The sequence below is a fragment of the Bactrocera dorsalis genome, chromosome 3, assembly GCF_023373825.1.
Source record: "Bactrocera dorsalis isolate Fly_Bdor chromosome 3, ASM2337382v1, whole genome shotgun sequence".
Taxonomy (NCBI): domain Eukaryota; kingdom Metazoa; phylum Arthropoda; class Insecta; order Diptera; family Tephritidae; genus Bactrocera; species Bactrocera dorsalis.
In genome coordinates, this window is record NC_064305.1 from 56,721,892 (window position 1) to 56,742,864 (window position 20,973).

At 35.9% G+C, this 20,973-nt stretch overlaps 1 protein-coding gene across 4 annotated transcripts; it reads right to left on the reverse strand.

Annotated features, from left to right (window-relative positions):
* Positions 1 to 202: 202 nt before the first annotated feature.
* LOC105233743 (uncharacterized) lies at positions 203 to 17,058 on the reverse strand. 4 transcript variants are annotated; one of them, XM_049450818.1, is made up of 6 exons: positions 16,827 to 17,058; positions 14,201 to 14,408; positions 13,305 to 13,491; positions 13,128 to 13,244; positions 12,784 to 13,049; positions 203 to 1,055 (listed from the first exon to the last, which is right to left on the reverse strand). In XM_049450818.1, the coding sequence occupies exons 1-6, from the start codon at positions 16,965 to 16,967 to the stop codon at positions 382 to 384; spliced, it is 1,593 nt and encodes a 530-aa protein (XP_049306775.1). In that variant the 5' UTR covers positions 16,968 to 17,058; the 3' UTR covers positions 203 to 381. The 4 variants fall into 4 exon arrangements, with proteins under 4 accessions (XP_049306775.1, XP_049306774.1, XP_049306771.1 ...); XM_049450817.1 differs by lacking the exons at positions 12,784 to 13,049; positions 13,128 to 13,244; positions 13,305 to 13,491; positions 14,201 to 14,408 and adding exons at positions 1,395 to 1,511; positions 1,573 to 1,759; positions 2,525 to 2,732 and having other exon boundaries at positions 203 to 1,321; positions 16,827 to 17,052; XM_049450814.1 differs by lacking the exons at positions 12,784 to 13,049; positions 13,128 to 13,244; positions 13,305 to 13,491; positions 14,201 to 14,408; positions 16,827 to 17,058 and adding exons at positions 1,395 to 1,511; positions 1,573 to 1,759; positions 2,525 to 2,732; positions 4,274 to 4,494 and having other exon boundaries at positions 203 to 1,321.
* Positions 17,059 to 20,973: the final 3,915 nt, after the last annotated feature.

Below are 20,973 nucleotides of genomic sequence, written 5' to 3' on the forward strand. Positions count from 1 at the left end.
AGAAAAAGAGGTGTAGAGGTGATAATTATAATATTTTCTTATCTAACTAATGATATTTGATACATTTCCATTTTCCTAGCGTTATTTATATTTGACAGTCCTTTGACGCTTAATACGTGAACTTCACAGGACACTGACTTACCTTCCAGAAAGCCATCAAATTACGGCACTTCATATAAATGAAGTAGATACAACGAAAAAATTGTATGATATTTCCAGTTTCTTTTATTTCTTAAATATTACAGAATAACATTTGCTAAAAAAAAGTTGTAAAACTACGATTACTAAGTGTAAAAATTTTCATTTACCTAATTAATATTGTGGCACATTCATACAATCACTAGCATTTAATCCTTACAAGACATAAGTCCATCCAAACACTTATAATGACTCAAATAATGTCTTCGCCTCCTTCCTTAGCAACTTGCCATTAGTATTGTGTGGCAGTTCATCCACAAAAATTACACCCGCATGAAGTTGCTTGTAGGATACCGGTATTTGCTTAACCACATGATCCTTGACTTGCTGCTCCGTCAGCACGGCATCTTTACGTTTCACTACAACGGCGCCGGCTGCATCGCCATTGCGCTCATCGTACACGCCCACCACACAAACGTTAGCCACTTGAGGCAGCTGACTGATCACTTGCTCGATCTCACCAGGCCAGTATTGCATGCCCTGATATTTCATTATATCTTTCTTACGATCGACAATGTAAAGCATGTTTTTATCATCGAAATAGCCAAGATCACCGGTATGAAACCAGCCAAGTGAGTCTTGGAAGCGTTGCGTTTCAATGGGTTTACTATAATAACCATTCCATCTACGACCAGTTTTTACATAAATCTCACCCACTTCATTGGGTGGCAAATTCTTGCCTTGCTCATCGACAATGCGCGCGTGCAGGCCAGGCAACAACTTACCCACCGACGTGTGAAACTGAGTGCCCATGTTAAATGAAATACCGCCAACTTCGGTTAGTCCATAGCCAAAGGTTATCAAGCCGTTCTTGAGTAAGCTTTGTAGACGTTGAATTACTGGCAGAGTGACGCTGCCTCCACCAATGGAAAACGAACGAATTGTGCTCAAATTCTCGGCGTTAGCTGTGGGGCAAGCCACCAGCGCGGCAACATGAAATGGCGCAGCTCCGACGATACTAATTTGGTATTTCTGCACTAACTCAACCAAATATTCCGGGGTGTAGGGACGGTTCGTGATAACGCGCTTGCAGCTGGAAGTGCATGAAACAACGGTGAATAACAAACCGGTAATCCAGTCTAAGCTGCTATTGGTGAATACCACATCCTCACTGGTACCAAATCTACAAACAAGAATTATGAAGTGATAATCAAAATTAGAAAATTGGTCAAAAATTTAAGTCGTCTTCCACTTACACATTTTCTAGTTGTAGCGCATAATTCGATATGCATACGCATTTGGGTAGACCTGTGGTTCCGGATGAGCAGAGTATCGCTACAGTCTGTTCACCGCCTAACGTCAGTTGTTCAGGCCTTTGAAAGGGATACAAAGTTTTGGATGTGTGCTATACTCTACAGTCTCGTATATACTCACTGGTAAAAGAATTCAGTTTTTGTGGGTAGCAAGAGATCTTCAATTTTTGCTACACCATCAATATGATTGGTTAGTGTGTAGTATGAAGGCTTCAATGCACGGGTAGCTTCTAAGATTTTCTCATAATGCTCGCCATCTAAAAATATTACTTTGGGTGCTGTGGTAGCGAAGACATTTTCGATGGTCTCTGAAATAACAAAAAAATATTTATTAGAAATATATAGACACCACAACACTTTAATAAAAAAACTTTATTCAAAATTTAGGTCTTCAGTTAGTCGCGTCTGAAGTTTGGTCCATATAGTGCTGTATCTAGTCGTTGTTCTGCATTAATGTTCGTAGGACACACTCTAAGTAGGAGGTGACTACAGAGAAGATTTCTGCAAAAGCATTTCATTAAAACCACCTTGAAATACGTTGTGTTCCTTTATCGAAAGCATACAGGCCTTTGTAAATGTTCGATAGGTGAGATAAGGAGACAACCAGTAATTGTCTTGAGTTCGGTGTTCCGGAATTGCTTCTTGGTTTATTCATATGCCAAAGTTGTAGGTTATGACCGGAATATTGGTTTGTAAGTTGCCAATAATGCCTCTTGGATCTTACCTTTGGTGCTGCCGACTAGCAACTTGAGAATGTCGTTCCGAGAGAAGGAGTGCGTAATATCGAATGTAACACCCAATACTTCGTGATCGTGATTATCGTTAACAAATGTAAAATTAAAAATGTACCGACTAGTGTTCAGTTTTTAAATATGGTAGCTGTGGATTTGACAGCAGTGTATGTGGACTCTTTCCAGTGGAGGAGCGAGAAAGGTTCTAGTCTTTCGTTCTTTATCGAAAATGAAAGCAAAACTACTACTAGCTACTACTACTACTACTTAGAAATTACCTAGAAATACTGCTACTATGACTTAGAAATATATAAATTTACTTGGATATGTGTAAGTACGTACTCGTATCGAATATTGGATTGACGGCATGGAACGGCGTACAATTCATAAAACAACCGACGGCCACCGAAGTCGAATAAGTGCTATTTTTAGCTACAATACCGATGACGTCATCATGCCTTAGGTGCATTTTTTTAAAATGCTGTGCCAAGCGTACGGACCAAGTAAGCGTTTCTCCATTGGTAACCTCACGTCCGTTGTTATCGGAAACCTATTGAAAATGGTATAAATCAGAATATTAATAATAAATAAATAATGTGTTCTCGACTAGCACCATACTAAGTATATTTTTTAAGGGGTTATGAGTTTCAAAAAATCGAGTTTTTTAGAATTTTGTTCTAAATTTTCAAGTTGATCCGAGTAATAGTTTCGCTGCTGCTTTCCAAGTTCTAAGTTAAAGTTTTAACTAAAACAAGTTATTTTTCATCCTGATAAAATGGCCTTATGTCCGTAAAAATCGTAAAAAAGGAAAATTAAAAAATAATCTTCGAATGAATTATTCCTCAAGTTAGTAAACACAGGCTTTTTCAACTAAATGATATCCTATAAAAATACAGTTTAATGGAACTATATTCTTATTCATTAGTTGAACCTGCTTGAAACCCTATAAAGTTTGCGATGAGAACCTCTAGTGACCTGAAATTCTGTTCATAATTATTGAAGGGGGCCGTTGCCCCGGGCGCAACGTTTTGGGGGCGGCAAAATGATCTTCGTTGTTTTTTAATATATAGAAAAATACTTCAACAAATTTTTTTACAAAATTGATTATAAAAGATAGAGAGTTATACATTCACACTGTAATAATCTGAATAACAATGAAAAATATTAATATTTACTCGAATACTCTTCAGTTTTTGAATTTTTCTTATATCTTTTGGCTTATATCTTTCTTTAAAATAGTGATAGAACTTAAAGATGAACTTTTCTAGATTTGATCGCTGCAAAATCACATATCATATCATTGTAATTTAAAGTTGAAGCAGTTTCACATTCTATTGAGAGAATCGCAAGATTGGACAGTCTACTCTGACTCATGGTCGATCTCAAGTAAGAGTTCATAGTTCCTAAATTTTATATATGTACTTAATATCGAAGATATTTTGTAAAAATTCACTTTTGTTCGAACTACCTCATGAAACTTGTAGGTAAGTAGATAAAGGGGGGCGGCAGAACAAGTCTTCCCTTCTAAGTGTTCCCTTTAAGTTTGCCGTGAAGTTTAAAGTACGTGGAAGAAAACTTTGACCTGTTAAAATATATACATATTTGAATGATAAGCGAGTCAAGCTGAGTCGATTTAGCCATGTCCGTCCATCTAATGTCCGTGAACTAACTTTCGAAATAACTATCTGAAATTTTGCACACGTCCTAAAAGAAGCTGCTCTTTTTTGCTGGCAACACCGATATCGGACTACTAAATTATATAGCTGCCATACAAACTGAACGTTCAAAATAATGTTCTTAAATGCAAAACTTTTTTATTTTATCAATTATCTTGACGAAATTTGGCATGCATGAAAACTTTTTTATTTGTGGAGAGAGCATTTGAAGTTAACGTTTTTCTTGTTATTTCTATGTTTCCGTCATCACTCTTCATATAGTTATTTCATATTATAAGTAGTTGTAGCGATGGCCATTTATTCGTACACACAAACCGAATCAAATAAATATTCACTTATTATACATCGAATTATAGTCACTTGACACGTATTTGTGATTTATAAAATTTTTTTACAATGTTTTTATCGCTCCCACCTGACAAACTTTTTTCGGATAATTCCTCAGTGTGCTGTATATAACTTTGCCCAACGAACAATCGAAATCGTAAATCAATGGACGCTTGTCGCCACTCCACACACGCTCGTGTTTATCGTAGGAACATTTTAGAAAATCCATTCTGAAAGTTTGCTTCTAGTTTGCTACTAATTAACCGTTGCGTTAGCGCGCTGTGGAAACAATTAGAGGTTTAAGAGCTGTCAAAATTGCACGAACCTTAAATACCACAAATTTGGCAGCTTTCGCTTGACAATTTCGCTTGATAAGCGGCAAACACCTGAAAATGTCATAGCACATACATATGTATATACATACATACAAAGCAATAAAATTTTAAATCCAATCATAACATGAGTTGACAAATTCAAATGCAGCATAAGTATTACAACTTTTACTATACAGTCATATAGTTACTCAAATTATTGATCAACTCGATTTTCGATAAACCCTCTTTTCTCTTGTTTTCTTTTCCTCTTTTAAAGATAAATTATTTCAAATGAAAGCAATTGAATTTCTAAATCACAAATTACTTTGAAATGAAGTAATTAAGCGATGTTTATTATTAGACCCATTTGCCAATAATGTTTCTACAGGCGGGTAAATGGTACACAACTGCCAAATTAGACGAAACTTACAGAACTTACCAATGCACTATGGTTTCTAGGACCCCATTTTTGGCCCAAAGTCACTAAAAGTTTTTTTAACTAAGGCTTATGGGTAATTGTTTTCTTTTAAGTATATTAACATTATTATACAACCTAGAGTCATTTAAAATGATATGTTAAATAAGAAACGCGTTTTATCACAAAATATATTGTATTTATTATTTAAAAAAATTATGTGTCTGTATCTATACTAGAACTCAAGCACCATTTCTTCCAAAACAGCCTCTTGATCGTCATGTGTATCTTCTTCGTGCTCTAAAGTATCTGGTTGTGGTTCTAAGATCATTTTTGTAATTTGAGGTGGAAGATGTTACCTATAAGGTCGGTTGACTTTTATTTTAAATTAATATTGGAAATTACGGGTTTTGAAGTGTCCATAGCTATATGGTTCTTCAAAAACGTCTTCCAGATTATTTTTTCGGCTGCTTTTCCTAGCGTGAGTTTGTCGGTCATATTTATATAGTTTGTTTCTTGCTTCAGATCCTTCTTCCCCGAAATATCCCACGAGCAATAAGGTATTTTCTATTATTTGACTTTCATATACTAGAACTTTGTGGCAGGCATTGGATACAAGAAATATTTTGACATACATAAAGCCCGGCAGAGGTATGGTTCTTTAAATTATTTTACGTCGAGTTGATACTGGCAAATGATTTTAAATTTTTGGATTACACCTTCGTCCACATTAGTTATTTTGGAGAAGAGTTCGTTATTGTTAAAACCTCTACGTGCTGAGTTGCCATGTTACGTACAGATACAAAAGTGTTGAAAATCGTTCTTGAATTATTTTTTTTTCGATATATTCAAAAAACGAATCAATGCATGTAGTAGACTTATTCCATATTGAAGAGTATTTGGTTTTGGGGTGAATATACTATATAGTATGTTCCAGAAGATTTGCTACAATATCAGTAATCTTTACACCAAGTGGTCTTTACATTTCCACACATCGTATAGCTTGGATACATATCACAATTTTTTAAAAGAGCCCCATGTCGTATATTTAATTACTGCTGTTTACTTCGTCAGGCGTATACTTTAAAGTGGCTTCCTTCGGATCTAGCAACCACTTTCTTACTTTAGCTGGTTGAGTTGGACTTTTTGCCGTGCAGCCATGCCCAACCATTAACGACGATTTATGCTGTTTTCGTGGCATAATTGCGAGGCTTCTCTTCTTTTTGAACGGGGTTGATTTTTCATTAAAAGGAAGGGTTGGTCGTCCAAAAGATATAGATGGCCTCGATAGCAAAAAATTTGTTCAACTAATCGGATTTTTTATTTTTAAAATACTCCTTGTTTCTTCTTGCTGCAGCCCATCTTTGTTCAAAACTATGACATAAACGATGATTTTTTTCGTTTAATGAATTTATTTGGTCTTTAATATTTCCTGTAATATGCTGACAAATTGCTAAAAAGTTACCATCCCTGTCTCGGGCTTTTAGCCACAGTTCTAAGAGGTCTTCATTCTGAAAATGATGCATGCCTGAAAAAAAAACAGAATCTTCAGCTGTAGAAACTAGTAGCAGGTAAATGAGATTAACTACTAAATACAGATATTGGACGATATAAAAACAAGAAAAAAACGTTAGCTTCAGCTGCATCGAAGCTAATATACCCTTCACAGGTGCATTTCTTTTAGTAACTATGTGTTCAGTTTGTATGGAAACTATATGCTATAGTATCCGATCTGGACAATTTTTTCGGAGATTATACATATTATTACCTTAAGCAGTAATCCATGTAAAATTTCGTGAAGATGTCACGTCAAATGCGAAAGTTTTCCACACAAGCCCTTTATTCCGATCGTTCGGTTTACATGGCAGCAATATGATATAGTGAGCCGATTTGAACAATTTCTTCGGATATTATTACAGTATTTCTATGAACAATAACTCATGCCAAATTTCGTGAAGATATATCGTGATGAGAAAGTTTCCCATGCAAGCATTTGATTCCGATGGTTCAGTTTGTATGGCAGCTATAAGTTATAGTGGTCGAATATCGGCAGTTCCAACAAATGAGCAGCTTCTTGAAGAGAAAATGACGTTTGCAAAATTTCAAAAGGATATCTTAAAAACTGAGGGACTAGTTCGTATATATACAGACAGACGGACATGGCTAAATCGACTCAGCTCAACATACTGATCATTTACATATACATATACATATATATTTCATAGGGTCTCCGACGCTTCCTTCTGTGTATTACAAACTTCGTGACAAACTTAATATACCCTGTTCAGGGTCAGCCAAATTTTTACAAGTATGCTTAAATTTTAGATTTCGAATTTTACAAAATAATGGTAATTAATTTATATATAAATTAATTAAAACCACTTATATTAAAATAACGACCTTATTTTGTATCATTTATATCAGTTAAAAGTACATACCTTAGCATACTAAACACACTTTACTGGAACACCAATTCTAAATATATACTATTTACAATAATATCAACTATCAATTTTATATCAACTAAATGCGCAGCAAAAAAAAACGGCATTTCGTTATCTGTAACAGACCAAAAAGCAGCGCAAACAAAAAATCATATCAAAATTGTTATACTTTGGAGTATGACCCATATAAACGGACTTTACTTCGATGTGAAAAAAAGACTTTTGGCCAAAAAATTGTATCTTAGAAATCAAAGTGCATTTTTTAAACTGAAGAGAGTTTGGTGCTGTGTGTAAATTATATACCTCTTCTTCTTTACTGACTGGTTGTAGTCGAGTTAACAACAGCGCTCCAGTCATTTCTTTTTTTTTTTGGCAATGTGGTGATTCCAAGCGAAGCCAAATCCTTTTCCACCTAGTATTCTCAAAGGAATGGAGATCTTCCTCTTTCTCTGTTTCCCGCTGCGTCGAATGCTTTCAGAGCTGGAGTGTTTTCATCCATCCGGACAACATGACCTAGCCAGCGTAGTCAATGTCGTTCAATTCGCTGAACTATGCCAATGTTGGCGTATACTCGTATCTCATACAGCTCATCTTTAAAACGAATGCGATAGTCGCCGTGGCCAACGCGCAAAGCGCCATAAAATTTCCGCAGAACTTTTCTGTCGAAAACTCGCAACGTCGACTCTGATTTCGAGAGATTGGTGCTCCAAGACAGACCAAATTGTCTACGACTTCGAAGTTATGACTGTCAACAGTAACGTGGGAGCGTAGCAGCGGTTGTGACATATTTTTGTTGAATGAGAGGAAATATTTCGTCTTGGCATCGTTCACTACCAGACCCATTTGCTTCGCTTCCTTATCCATTCTGGAGAAAGCAGAACTAACGCCGCGTTTGTTGTGGTCAATGATATTAATATCATTGGCGTACGTCAGCAGCTGTACACTCTTATAGAAGATGGTACATTCTCTATTTAGCTCTGAAGCTCGAATTATTTTCTCTAAAAGTAGATTGAAGAAGTTGCATGAAAGGGAGTCGCCACCACCGAGGTGAATGATAGTACTCGGCGGCGGAGTCTGCCGCCATTTGCGCTCCTTTATATGGCCGCTGTAGTATATGCCACAAGGACCTACTCGTCTCAGTGCTTGTCCCGGAACTATGCCTTTAAATCGTTATCCTTAATGCATTTGCAATGGAGGGATGGTTCGCCTTTTCAATTTAGTTCGCCTTCAAACTTTTATACTCTGTAGCAACATGTTGCCAGAGTTTAAAAATTATGTCGAACCCTTATCTTTATTATTTGTTTTTTTTTTTGTTTAATTGATATGTTTGATAGCTTATCTCTTGCAGTTGCTGGGCGAATGGGTACTCCCGCAAAAGTGTTCGTTGACATAACAGAGATATGATTAGAATCACGTGACGAAATGATTTCGCTATACACATACACTGGTCGGCATATATATTGACATGGCGATGCCTCAGTTTCGGTTTGAAATTTTATTTATTTTAAAGAGAAAAGTATTTATGGATTGTACATAGTTCATTTAGTTACAATATATTAAATTATAAATATAACAATTTTTCATGTTTAACATTGATTTAGATTTTTTATTTAATTAAAACTAAAAACAAAGTACTTTCATGGGTGGCATAAGTATTTTGACAAACATTTTTTTTTATCTTAATTCACTATTTTGTTTTATAAATCTATTTTAAACTGGAAATTAATAAAAAAATATAACCTCCTTTGGTGTCTATGACCTTTTGGAGGCGATTCGGGACGGATTCGACCAAGGTTTGGAGGTATTTCAAAGGAATCTCTTTCCAATTCATTGTGACCTCAGTGATGGTTTCTGGTTTTGTCCTGGTCAGATCAGTGCTTCTATTTCGCTTTATTAGCGACCACACATTTTCAATAATGTTTAAGTCAGGACTTTGTGGTGGCCAATCGAGGGTTTCCACCCCAACATCTCTTAAAAACCTAGTAATTAATCTCGCCTTATGGCATGGAGCATTGTCCTGTTGGAGAATAAATTCTTTTCCTATTAATCTATCCGGAAGGAAGTGCATAATTGTTTAAGGTTTCTAAATATCGGTTCTGGTTCATGGCTCCGTCTATGGGAACCAAGTCTCCCACACCATTGTATGAAACTGCGCCCCAGAACATTACGCTCCCACCCCCATGGCTTACTCTTTGACACACAGAAGCAATTTTTTTACGATAATTCTTGTTAATTCTTACAAAAACTTTCTTTTGTGATGCGTGGAATTCAAAACTACTCTCATCCGTCCACAGGATTTTACACCAAAATGAAGGGGACTTGGTGATGTACCTTTTCGCGAACTCCAAACGCTTTAGTCTATTTTTTAGGGTGATGAAAGGTATTGGCTTTGCAATATATGTTTTCATATCTGCTTCAATCAAACGCCTGCGTATTGTTCTCTCACTTATGGAAGTGGATGCAGTCTCATTCCATTCCAAGGACACAGCCTTTGGTGTTTTTAGAGGGTCCTTCTTAAAAGCACGGACGATAAGACGGTCGGCATCAGCTCCTGTCTTTCGATTTCTGCCTTTACGGCGAACATTGGTGACATCGTTACATTTTCTATATTTATTGATTTGATAGTAAATGGTCTGACGAGACAAATTATATTCCCTAGCGATGTTTATTACGGAAAAACCCAAGATCACAATTCTGATCTTATTTTGTTTCAGATGTTTTAACCATTTTAAATATTAAAAGATCAACTTTATGCAATGTTAATGAAAACTTGTAATAATATTCTTGAACCACACTTTCAGCTTGCCTAGAAACAACTAAATCACGCAATGACAAAATATATATGCCGCTGCAAAAATCGTTGCTTGCCGGCATTCTTATCAGCAGAACGAAAAAACTAAAGACAATTGACGAAATATTTCGCATATTTACAGTTATTAATTTGCACTTCTCTTTCATCATCATTTTCGGTTCTAATAATGCACCGGTACTTAGTTCAAGAGTCTAAAGGTCAAATGAATGCTATGACAAAATATATATGCCGACCAGTGTATATTAATGTACAATATCTTAAGATTATTCTGTGAAAATTTGAGAGCAATTAAAGCAAAATTGACGGATATACAAACTTGTAAGTCTCCGCCCTCCGATTTGATTGTGAGCTTCTGTGAAACTTTAAACGTGCTTTTCCCACAACTCACGTTTTCAAAGTCGGTGCCCCTACTGCACCGATCCTTTTGAAATTTTAAACACTATTTCTGTACATATTTTACGAGGTAACGCTGTCGAGTTTTGTTTTTTTTGTTCATAATTTTGATTTTACAATGACAAATTAGCCGATTTTTTCTCAAAAAATTGTGTTTTTCACTTCAAAGTCTTCGAAAAAATTCAAAAATTGAAATTAAAAAAAAAACTCGACAGCGTTACCTGGGGCAAACTATTATCTAACGAATGAACTTGGGTTTTTTGATTTCAGATGATCCAGCACCGAGTTATGAGGGGCACCGCAATTCAACTTTTTTGCGAGACACGTCCGAACAATTGCTACCATTGCCATAGTTTTCAATATTTCTTTATAAAAATTTGATGAGACATTCCTCAAATGTCATACTTTAATGTACTTTTCGTTAAATAAATATATTTTAACTGTGTCGTTAGAAAAAAAATCACAAAAACATGCCTTTTTTCGTGCTGTTTGACACGTGTTATACCTACACTAATGACTAACACATTTATTGTACGATAAGACAGAAATATTTTTAAGTAGGCGGTTCGTATTTTTGATTTAGAGATATTATAAGAAACGGTTAAGCTGTGCTGTGTATAAATAGAGCTTAAGGAACCATCCCAACCTCTTCGCTGAAGACTGCGTGGCAAAATCGGCGGGACGACGACTGGCGGTAGGATTATTTACATATATTATAGAAACTTCGGCCATAGTTCAGTGGGTAATGGCAGGCAAAGACTACATAGTTCCACTTTTCAAAGAAGGAAGAAGATCCGAAGTAAACTTAAAAAGAGGTGGTTAGTGTAGAGGCACGCCACCTGCGCGCAACATCTTAAACATTTATACAGATGGTTCGAAAATGTAGGAGACAGTTGGTGTGGGAATATACAGTCCCGAAATAGACAAAAGCTAGCCTTTTATACTGCCGGAGTACAACAGTGTATTCCAAAGAGAGGCTTTTTGTTATTGGATTCGCTGTGGAACTAGTCTCTAATTTCTCGGCAGACAACTCCAGAGTTTGGAAGACAAGATAGCAGTAGAGAGTGTCGCCAGCAAACAACTTCACAACAAGCGACTTCACTTTTATGAGATAGCGGAAGAGATTGCCAAGAGTGCTGTGTGGCTGTCATCCGAAAGCGTGGCCGACATTGGTAAACTCGTACATTGGTTTACGTCTGCAGAATGAGGCTGACTGCAAGAGATGTCAAGAGCAAAGAACCGGGGAAGAATGGATCATCTCTTGCTCACTAATTCGGCATTAACAAGGCAACACCAGATACACTGGAAGAGGTATGTGTAGTGAAGCCGTAGAAACTTTGAAATTCGCGCCAAGCGCAGACACCCTAAAGGATGACTCCCTCTCATGAACTAGTCCTATCTTTCAGTAAGAAATAAAAAATCAAAATGTTGCAAAACTATGATAACTAAATGTAACAATTTTCTTTTATCTAATTAATATTGTGGCACATTCATACATTTACTTGCACTTACTCAATAATTTCAAAACATAACTTTACCCAAACACTTATAATGACTCAAATAATGTCTTCGCCTCCTTCCTTAGCAACTTGCCATTAGTATTGTGTGGCAGTTCATCCACAAAAATTACAGCCGCATGCAGGTGCTTGTAGGACACCGGTATTTGCTTAACCACATGATCCTTGACTTGCTGCTCCGTGAGTACGGCATCCTTACGTTTCACTACGACGGCGCCGGCAGCATCGCCATTGCGCTCATCGTACACGCCCACCACACAAACGTCCGCCACTTCTGGCAGCTGACTGATCACTTGCTCGATCTCACCAGGCCAGTATTGCATGCCCTGATATTTCATTATATCCTTCTTACGATCGACAATGTAAAGCATGTTTTTATCATCGAAATAGCCAAGATCACCGGTATGAAACCAGCCAAGTGAGTCTTGGAAGCGTTGCGTTTCAATGGGTTTACTATAATAACCATTCCATCTACGACCAGTTTTTACATAAATCTCACCCACTTCATTGGGTGGCAAATTCTTGCCTTGCTCATCGACAATGCGCGCGTGCAGGCCAGGCAACAACTTACCCACCGACGTGTGAAACTGAGCTCCCATGTTAAATGAAATACCGCCAACTTCGGTTAGTCCATAACCAAAAGTTATCACACCGTTCTTGAGTAAGCTTTGTAGACGTTGAATTACTGATAGAGTGACGCTGCCTCCACCAATGGAAAATGAACGAATTGTGCTCAAATTCTCGGCGTTAGCTGTGGGGCAAGCCACCAGCGCGGCGACATGACGTGGCGCAGCTCCGACGTTAGTAATTTTGTACTTCTGCACTAACTCAACCAAATATTCCGGGGTGTAGGGACGGTTCGTGATAACGCGCTTGCAGCTGGAAGTGCATGAAACAATGGTGAATAACAAACCGGTAAACCAGTCTAAGCTGCTATTGGTGAATACCACATCCTCACTGGTACCAAATCTACAAACAAGAATTATGAAGTGATAATCAAAATCAGAAAATTCAATAGGTCAAATATTTAAGTCGTCTTCCACTTACACATTTTCTAGTTGTAGCGCATAATTCGAAATGCATACGCATTTGGGTAGACCTGTGGTTCCGGATGAGCAGAGTATCGCTACAGTCTGTTCACCGCCTAACGTCAATTGTTTAGGTCTTTAAAAGGAATACAAGGTATTAGATGTGTGTTATACTTATAGTCTCGTATATACTCACTGGTAAAAGAATTCAGTTTTTGTGGGTAGCAAGAGATCTTCAATTTTTGCTACACCCTCAATATGATTGGTTACTGTGTAGTATAACGGCTTCAAAGCACGGGTAGCTTCCAAGACTTTCTCATAATACTCGCCATCTAAAAATATTACTTTGGGTGCTGTGGTAGCGAAGACATTTTCAATGGTCTCTGAAATAACAAAAAAATATTTATTAGAAATATATAGACACCACAACACTTTAATAAAAAAACTTTATGAAATAACAAGGGCTATTCAAAATTTAGGTCTTTAGTTAGTCGCGTCTGAAGTTTGGTCCATATAGTGCTGTATCTAGTCGTTGTTCTGCATTGATGTTCCTAAGAGACAGTCTAAGTAGCAGGTGTCTACAGAGAAGATTTCTGCAAAAGCATTTCATTAAAACCACCTTGAAATACGTTGTGCTCCTTTATCGAAAGCATACAGGCCTTTGTAAATGTTCGATAGGTGAGATAAGGAGACAAGCAGTAATTGTCTTGAGTTCGGTGTTCCGGAATTGCTTCTTGGTTTATTCATATGCCAAAGTTGGAGGTTATGACCGGAATATTGGTTTGTAAGTTGCCAATAATGCCTCTAGCAACTTGAGAATGTCGTTGCGAAATAAGGAGTGCGTAATATCGAATGTAACACCCAATACTTCGTGATCGTGAATATCGTTAACAAATGTAAAATTAAAAATGTACCGACTGTCCAGTTTGAAAATATGGTAGTTGTGAATTTGAGAAAGTGTATGTGGACTCTTTGCAGTGGAGGAGCGAGAAAGGTTCTAGTCTTTTGTTCTTTATCGAAAATGAAAGCAAAACTACTACTCTGACTTAGAAATATACGAGTATAAATTTACTTGGATATGTAAGTACGTACTTGTATCGAATATTGGATTGACGGCATGGAAGGGCGTACAATTCATAAAACAACCGACAGCCACCGAAGTCGAATAAGTGCTGTTTTTAGCCACAATACCGATGACGTCATCATGCCTTAGGTGCATTTTTTTAAAATGCTGTGCCAAGCGTACGGACCAAGTAAGCGTCTCTCCATTGGTAACCTCACGTCCGTCGTTATCGGAAACCTATTGAAAACGGTATAGATAAATAAATAATTGGTTCTGAACTTAGTAGCATACTAAGTATTTTTTAAGAGGTTATATGTGTCTACGAGTTTCAAAAAATCGATTTTTTTATTATCTTAATAAATTCTACAACACCTTTAGAATATTGCCTACATTTTTTTCAGTTTTTTTCGATTACAATTTTTTGAAAACAAAATAAAGTCGTGAAATTTTCACTGAAATTTGAATTTTTCTGTAAAAATGTTTGCCTAAAACCCATTTTTCAGTTCTTTTCATCGTCCAAATTTTAACTAAAACCGTATTTATTCACTCCCACAAGGCATCTTTTTTCCAAGGGGTGACCGGAAATAGGTCGCAATGGCCGAGTTTAAAAATTTCAGAATTTCTTTGTTAATAGTGTATGTATGCATGTATGTAGGTATGTTTGGAACAATAAAGAAATTGAATAAAATATTCTATTTTTTATATGAGAAAAAAATGTTGGAAAAGAGGCTGTTTTCTAACCGAGAAAACCCATGAATAATCCCTTAATAGTGAATACAAAGGAGTGTGTTTCCATTAGAAAATGGCCTTATCGCCGTAAAGGGGAAATAAAACGATTTAAATTAATCTTCAAATAAATTTTTCTTCAACAACATTTTTCTTAAAACAAGCTTTTGCAACTGAATGAAAAAATACAAATGAAAAACACTGTTTTATGAAACTATAACGTTATTTATGGATGAAATCTGCTTGAAACCCTATAAGTTGGCAATTGGTTACCTTGGGGTAACCTATAGTTTTATCATGATTATTTTCTGTTTATATTCTGTCACACCCTGTTTTGAGAAATCTAGTTTCGCTGCAAGCCTAAAAGTATGTAACAAATTTAGAGAATATTCAGATTTGATTCTGATCTGACATCTTCGAGTAAATTAATTTAATATCGGTATTCTGCTTGAGACGATTGTCTCATGTCTCTAATTGTCACAATCTTAAATTAATGACTCTGTTAGTCAGGAGTCTCATTTTGGTATTCTGGCAGATACAGTATACTACTATACAATATACTACTACACTGTATCTGCCAGAATACCAAAATGAGACTTCTGACTAACACAGTCACTAAATTACTATAGTCACTATTAGAGACATGAGACAATCGTCTCAAGCAGAATACCGATATAAAGCTAATGATATAAAGCTTGATTTCATCGCCTGAAATAAATTTCTATACCTTAAATTAAAATATTCTTTGGATTTCGTTAAAGGTGTGGACGAGAGCTATCTCCTATTTGAAGTTTCGGAATATTTACAGCTATAACAGAAAATATAACTAACTTGCGACTGATATACCTATTAACAGTTTGAGAAACATGCATGGGCTCTAAAACTACAAGAATTTGGCATCGAAAATGTTTGTGGTTCTTAAAGTTGTTCAAAATATCTACATATATGGTGAAAGAGAATTCCAAAGTAGATTAAAAAAAGTTAATGAAATATTTAAAATAAAAATAGTATCTGTGGTAAATATTTACGTAAAGCCAACCTTACAAACAGAAATCGGAATTTTGATCTAAATAAATGCAAACCAGACCACACCGCAACCAGGGTTATGAAAGTTATTATAGCAAGTATGTACATATATGAGCGTTGTTATCATTCATTGTTGGCAGGAGATCAAAGCATTAAAGATAACAAAATCTCTTAATTTTACAAAATTATCTATTGACCTATATACGTAGATATGCAGTTCAGAAGCATTAGTTATGCAAGGTCATGCTTACTTTATTAGTGCCTATACATAAGGGGTGAATAATTGGCGGAAATCGTCCCAGTAGATGGTAATATAGGAAACTTTGATTAAAAGTGATTGGTGTTTATTCTGATGAATACCCTGAGTAGGGTATGTTAAGGGCTTATATACAGTTAGAATTTTCAAAAAATTATTTTTTTTACTTAATTTTCTTCATGAAAATATATTTAAGAATACACACAGATAATTTAATATCGTTCCGGTGAATATTTTCGAAGTTACATGCAAATTTGAAAAGGCGTGTCAGAGCGCTTGGAAGTACAGCAATGCAAACTGAACGATCAAAATAATGTTCTTGAATGGAAAAATTTTTAATTTCATAAATTATCTTAACGAAATTTGCCATACAGGGAAACTTTTTTATTTGTGGAGAGACCAATCGAAGTTAACGTTTTTTTTGTTATATTTTATGTTTGCGTCATCACTGTTCAAATAGCTATTTAACCTTTAATAGTTGTAAGCGGTCATATTAGTGATGGCCATTTATTCATACACACAACCAATTCACCAATTTCACTATTATTCGAATCAAATAAATATTCACTTATTATACACCGAATTATAGTCGATTGACACGTATTTGTGATTTATAAAATTGTTTGCAATGTTTTTATCGCTCGCACCTGACAAACTTTTTTCGGATAATTCCTCAGTGTGCTGTATATGACTTTGCCCAACGAACAATCGAAATCGTAAATCAATGGACGCTTGTCGCCACTCCACACACGCTCGTGTTTATCGTAGGAACATTTCAGAAAATCCATTGTAAAAGTTTGCTTCTAGTTTGCTACTAATTAACCGTTGCGTTAGCACGCTGTGGAGACAAATAGAGGTTTAAGAGCTGCCAAAATTGCACGAACCTTAAATACCACACATTTGGCAGCTTTTGCTTGACAATTTCGCTTGATAAGCGGCAAACACTTGAAAATGCCATAACGCATACATACAAAGCAATAAAATTTAAAATGTCCAATCATAATGAGTTGATAAACTCAAATGCAGCATAAGTGTTCCAACTTAAGGGATTTCGCACAGACATATAGCTACCCAAATTATTGATCAATTCGAATTTTGCTAAACTTATATGGTTTTAATAATTTCCTTTTTAAAATATAAATTATTTCAAATGAAAGCAATTGAAATTCTAAAAACCAAAAAGTACTTTAAAAACGAAGTAATTAAGCGCTGTTTAGGATGACACACATTTGCCAATACATAATGATTCTATGTAAAGTTAAATGTTATATTTTCCTTTAGACTATACCTCAAATCAAACTGTAAGGTGAAACCAGATTGACAGAACTTACCAAAGTCAAAATCCCATATTACGTGATTAGACACTTGTCGAAAAAGAATTATAATGAGACAATACACTTGTGTCCTGCTGCATTCAAAAACATGAAAATCGACGTTTAACAGTCAGAGATCTTACTGGCATGATGAAAAGTGATAGCACGATTGATTCTAAATCAAACAATTTTTTCGAACAACAGCGTCTGTGAAGCAAGGTTTTACGATTACTAGGATGTCATGAAACTTATTATAACTGGCCGAATATCGTGCCAAAGTTGAGCCGAAACCGAAAAACCCAATCAAAGCAGCCCAAAAATCAAGGTTATGTTGACAGTTTTCTTCGGTTTTCGAGGTGTGGCGCACTTCGAATTCCATTCGAGTGGTCAAACTGTCAACAAGGAATACTACAGGTATTTGATTGTTTTTTTGTTTGTGTCTTTTGCGCGAGGCTTTCGTAAAAAGAGGTCGGAGAGTATGCTGAAAAACTAGCTCCACTAACCAGTTGAAAATAAAAATAAAACCCATTACTGGTAAGCTGGAAGATAAGACCGCAGTCCCTTCGAGCGTATGTCCGAAATTATTTTCTTACACCAAAAGCCAAACAGTTTACGAAGTTATGAAACCGAATTCTTCATCATTACATTTTCGCTATTTATTTGAATTAAAAGTTGTATACATATCTCTAAAATCCTTTATTTATTGGAACCATTTATAGTATTAACGACTTCATATCTTTTATTACCTAAACAAACAGACTTTTAGACTGACAGTACCTAAAAGAGTCTTCTTGTGATAAGTTTTAACTTTTTGTTGGCTTATGAATATGGATCAGTTACTCGAAACACTGTATTTATGAGAATACATACTCGAAAGAAATTTGAAGTGGTTTGCACTTGCTGTTGCATGTTTTCGTATATAGGGAAACCAATACCGTTGGCTACTTTCGGCTAAAATGTGAAAATTATTGGGACTTCCATTTAATACACTAAGATAAGGTTGTGCATAATCTATAAAAATCTAGTACATTTTTATACTCTAGCAACATGTTGCTACAGAGTATAATAGTTTTGCCCACCTAAATCAAATCGAGATAGATATGAAGTTATATATAGTAGATATATAGTAAATGATTATGAAGCTCGGACGAGTTGAATTCCGAGTCTGTCTGTCTGTTCGTGCAAGCAGTAACTGGAGTAAAAATTGATACATCTTATTGAAACTTGGTGCACATGTTCCTGGGCATGCAAGTGAGGACGAGTTCGTAGATCAGCGTAATTGAAATACTGTCACGCCCACAGAATACTATTAATCGAAAATCTATAAAATGTCATAACTAAGCACTAAATTAAGAGATAAACCTGCAAAGGGCATTGTGTGGCCCGCCCTGTTAAAGGTTTAATGTACATATTTCCTAAATCACCTAAGCTACATTAACCAAATTTGCTCAGAACAAGTTTAAAACTATAGTCACCATATGCATCAGAGTCATTAAATTGTATATTCCGGATGATACCAATTTAAAATTCGATACATGACATCGGAGTTGGTATTTTTGATAGCTGTTACTTGATTTATCTCAGTTTGGTTTGCCATTTCATTATGAAAAGACTGCTAAGCAACGTTTGTAATATTCAGTCGACATAATCGCCCAGTAGAGTCGGTAACTCGAGCAACCATGGATCGGTGCATGAAGAGTGCACAGCAAATACGCTATTGAGCAGAGAAACAAAGAAGACCCAAAGGGGAGTCCATAGGCCATCGCGTAGAGTTCAAATTCTTGAGTTGGCAATAGAAGTCAAATTTCATACAAATTTCCTTCCATAACTCGAAGACACTCTAACTTGAAGTAAGGGAAGTGGAACGGTATATATAATTGCTTTGATTTCCATCCTCTGGTTGCCGTTTTATATCTTAAGATATTTCCCTGGCTTTCTTTCTTGCAAGTTGCTAGAGTATAAAATGTTCGGTTGCGCCCAAATATAGAACTCTTACACTGACTGACATCTTCGACCTAAGGTTTGTTACAAAAAAGGAAAATCATTATACATACAAGTATGTAGTATTTCACATATTTTTGCCAGTAGCACATAATATTAATATGTCACGTACTAATAAATGCTCATTAAGGTAGGTCAAGTTTTCACCGAATTTTATCTATTTTAGGCAAAAGACACATTATTATCAGTAAAGCATGTGCTATCATCATAGAGATAACTCACATGTTGGCCGATATATGTATATGGTATAAAATTTCGGAAATCGTTGTGATTGTTAACGGGTTTTCAATAAAAATTTAAAGGTTTCTTTAATTAACTTTCGAAATTCGTACAAAGTTCATCAGTCGTCGCTGGCTTGTCGGCATAGACTATAGACTTAACGTAGCCCCACAGGAAATAGTTTAATGGCGTCAAATGGCACGACCGAGGCGGCCAATTGACTGAGTCATTTCCTGAGATAACACGCTCACCAAATTGGGTTTTCAATATATTGATTGTGACATTCGTTGTGTGGCTTATGACACCGTCTTGTTGGAACCACATATTGTCCAAATTCACAGCAACGTGCCGATGGTCACGGATGAAGTAAGGCCTAATGACGCCGCCGGCCCATTGTTGCTCAGCCCAATTCATGAACATACAAGTTCTGGTAGTTCTTGCATCAATGTGATCTTGTAAGGATGTTGGCCAAGATCTTTACGCAAAATTCGCCACAACCACGCCATAGCGATGCCCAACGAATGAGAATGACATGTATGAGATTGCTTTGGGTCTTCTTTAATTGATATTATCAATACTACGGGCACTTCTTTGTCTCACTGGCACGGGAACATTTTGTACTGTGCCTGCGCATTCAAATTTTTTCCCTAGACGCTTAATTGTTGATCTGATAAATATGATGAACATAAATTTATTACATATTTTTTAAGTTGATTTAGTTTTTGAGAGTTTTAAGTATTTAATTTAGGATCCGTTTGATTATATCGATCCCTAATAACTCTATTCCAATTTTCTTCTATTTTCATGCTTTCCATTTAAATTTGGTATATTGTTGTTCTTTGACGCATTTTTTTCTGCTCAATAATGAGTTCCCAAAGCTCAAGAACTCCGTTTAAATATAAAGCATATTTTGTATATACTGATTTCCTCTTGTCTGACAGTAGAACAATAAATAAGATTACATATGTACAATCAATTCACAAATTCGTTTACGAACGAGCTCTGCTTTCTAACGTCGCATTTATTTTTAATTTTTTGAAGACCTCTCCAAATTTCCCAAACTACTTAAAATCGTAAAATTTCTAATAGCAAATCGTTGTGAACACCAGCCGATGATGCGATATGAATAAACACGTGTTATACCAACACTAACGACTAACACTTTCATTGCTCGATAAACAGAACTTTTTTTTTAAATAGTCGTCACGTATTTTTGATTTAGAGATAAATTAAGTAAGGAAAGGCTAAATGCAGTTGAAAT

Bases quoted from the DNA above. Each gene is read 5' to 3' on its own strand.
- LOC105233743 (XM_049450818.1), bottom strand. From the start codon at position 16,967: ATGGATTTTCTGAAATGTTCCTACGATAAACACGAGCGTGTGTGGAGT. The intron at 14,409-16,826 runs GTGCGAGCGATA...CGTTTTCAATAG, and splicing joins ATCCGAAAAAAGTTTGTCAG to GTTTCCGATAACGACGGACG. The intron at 13,492-14,200 runs GTACGTACTTAC...TTGTTATTTCAG, and splicing joins CAATCCAATATTCGATACAA to AGACCATTGAAAATGTCTTC.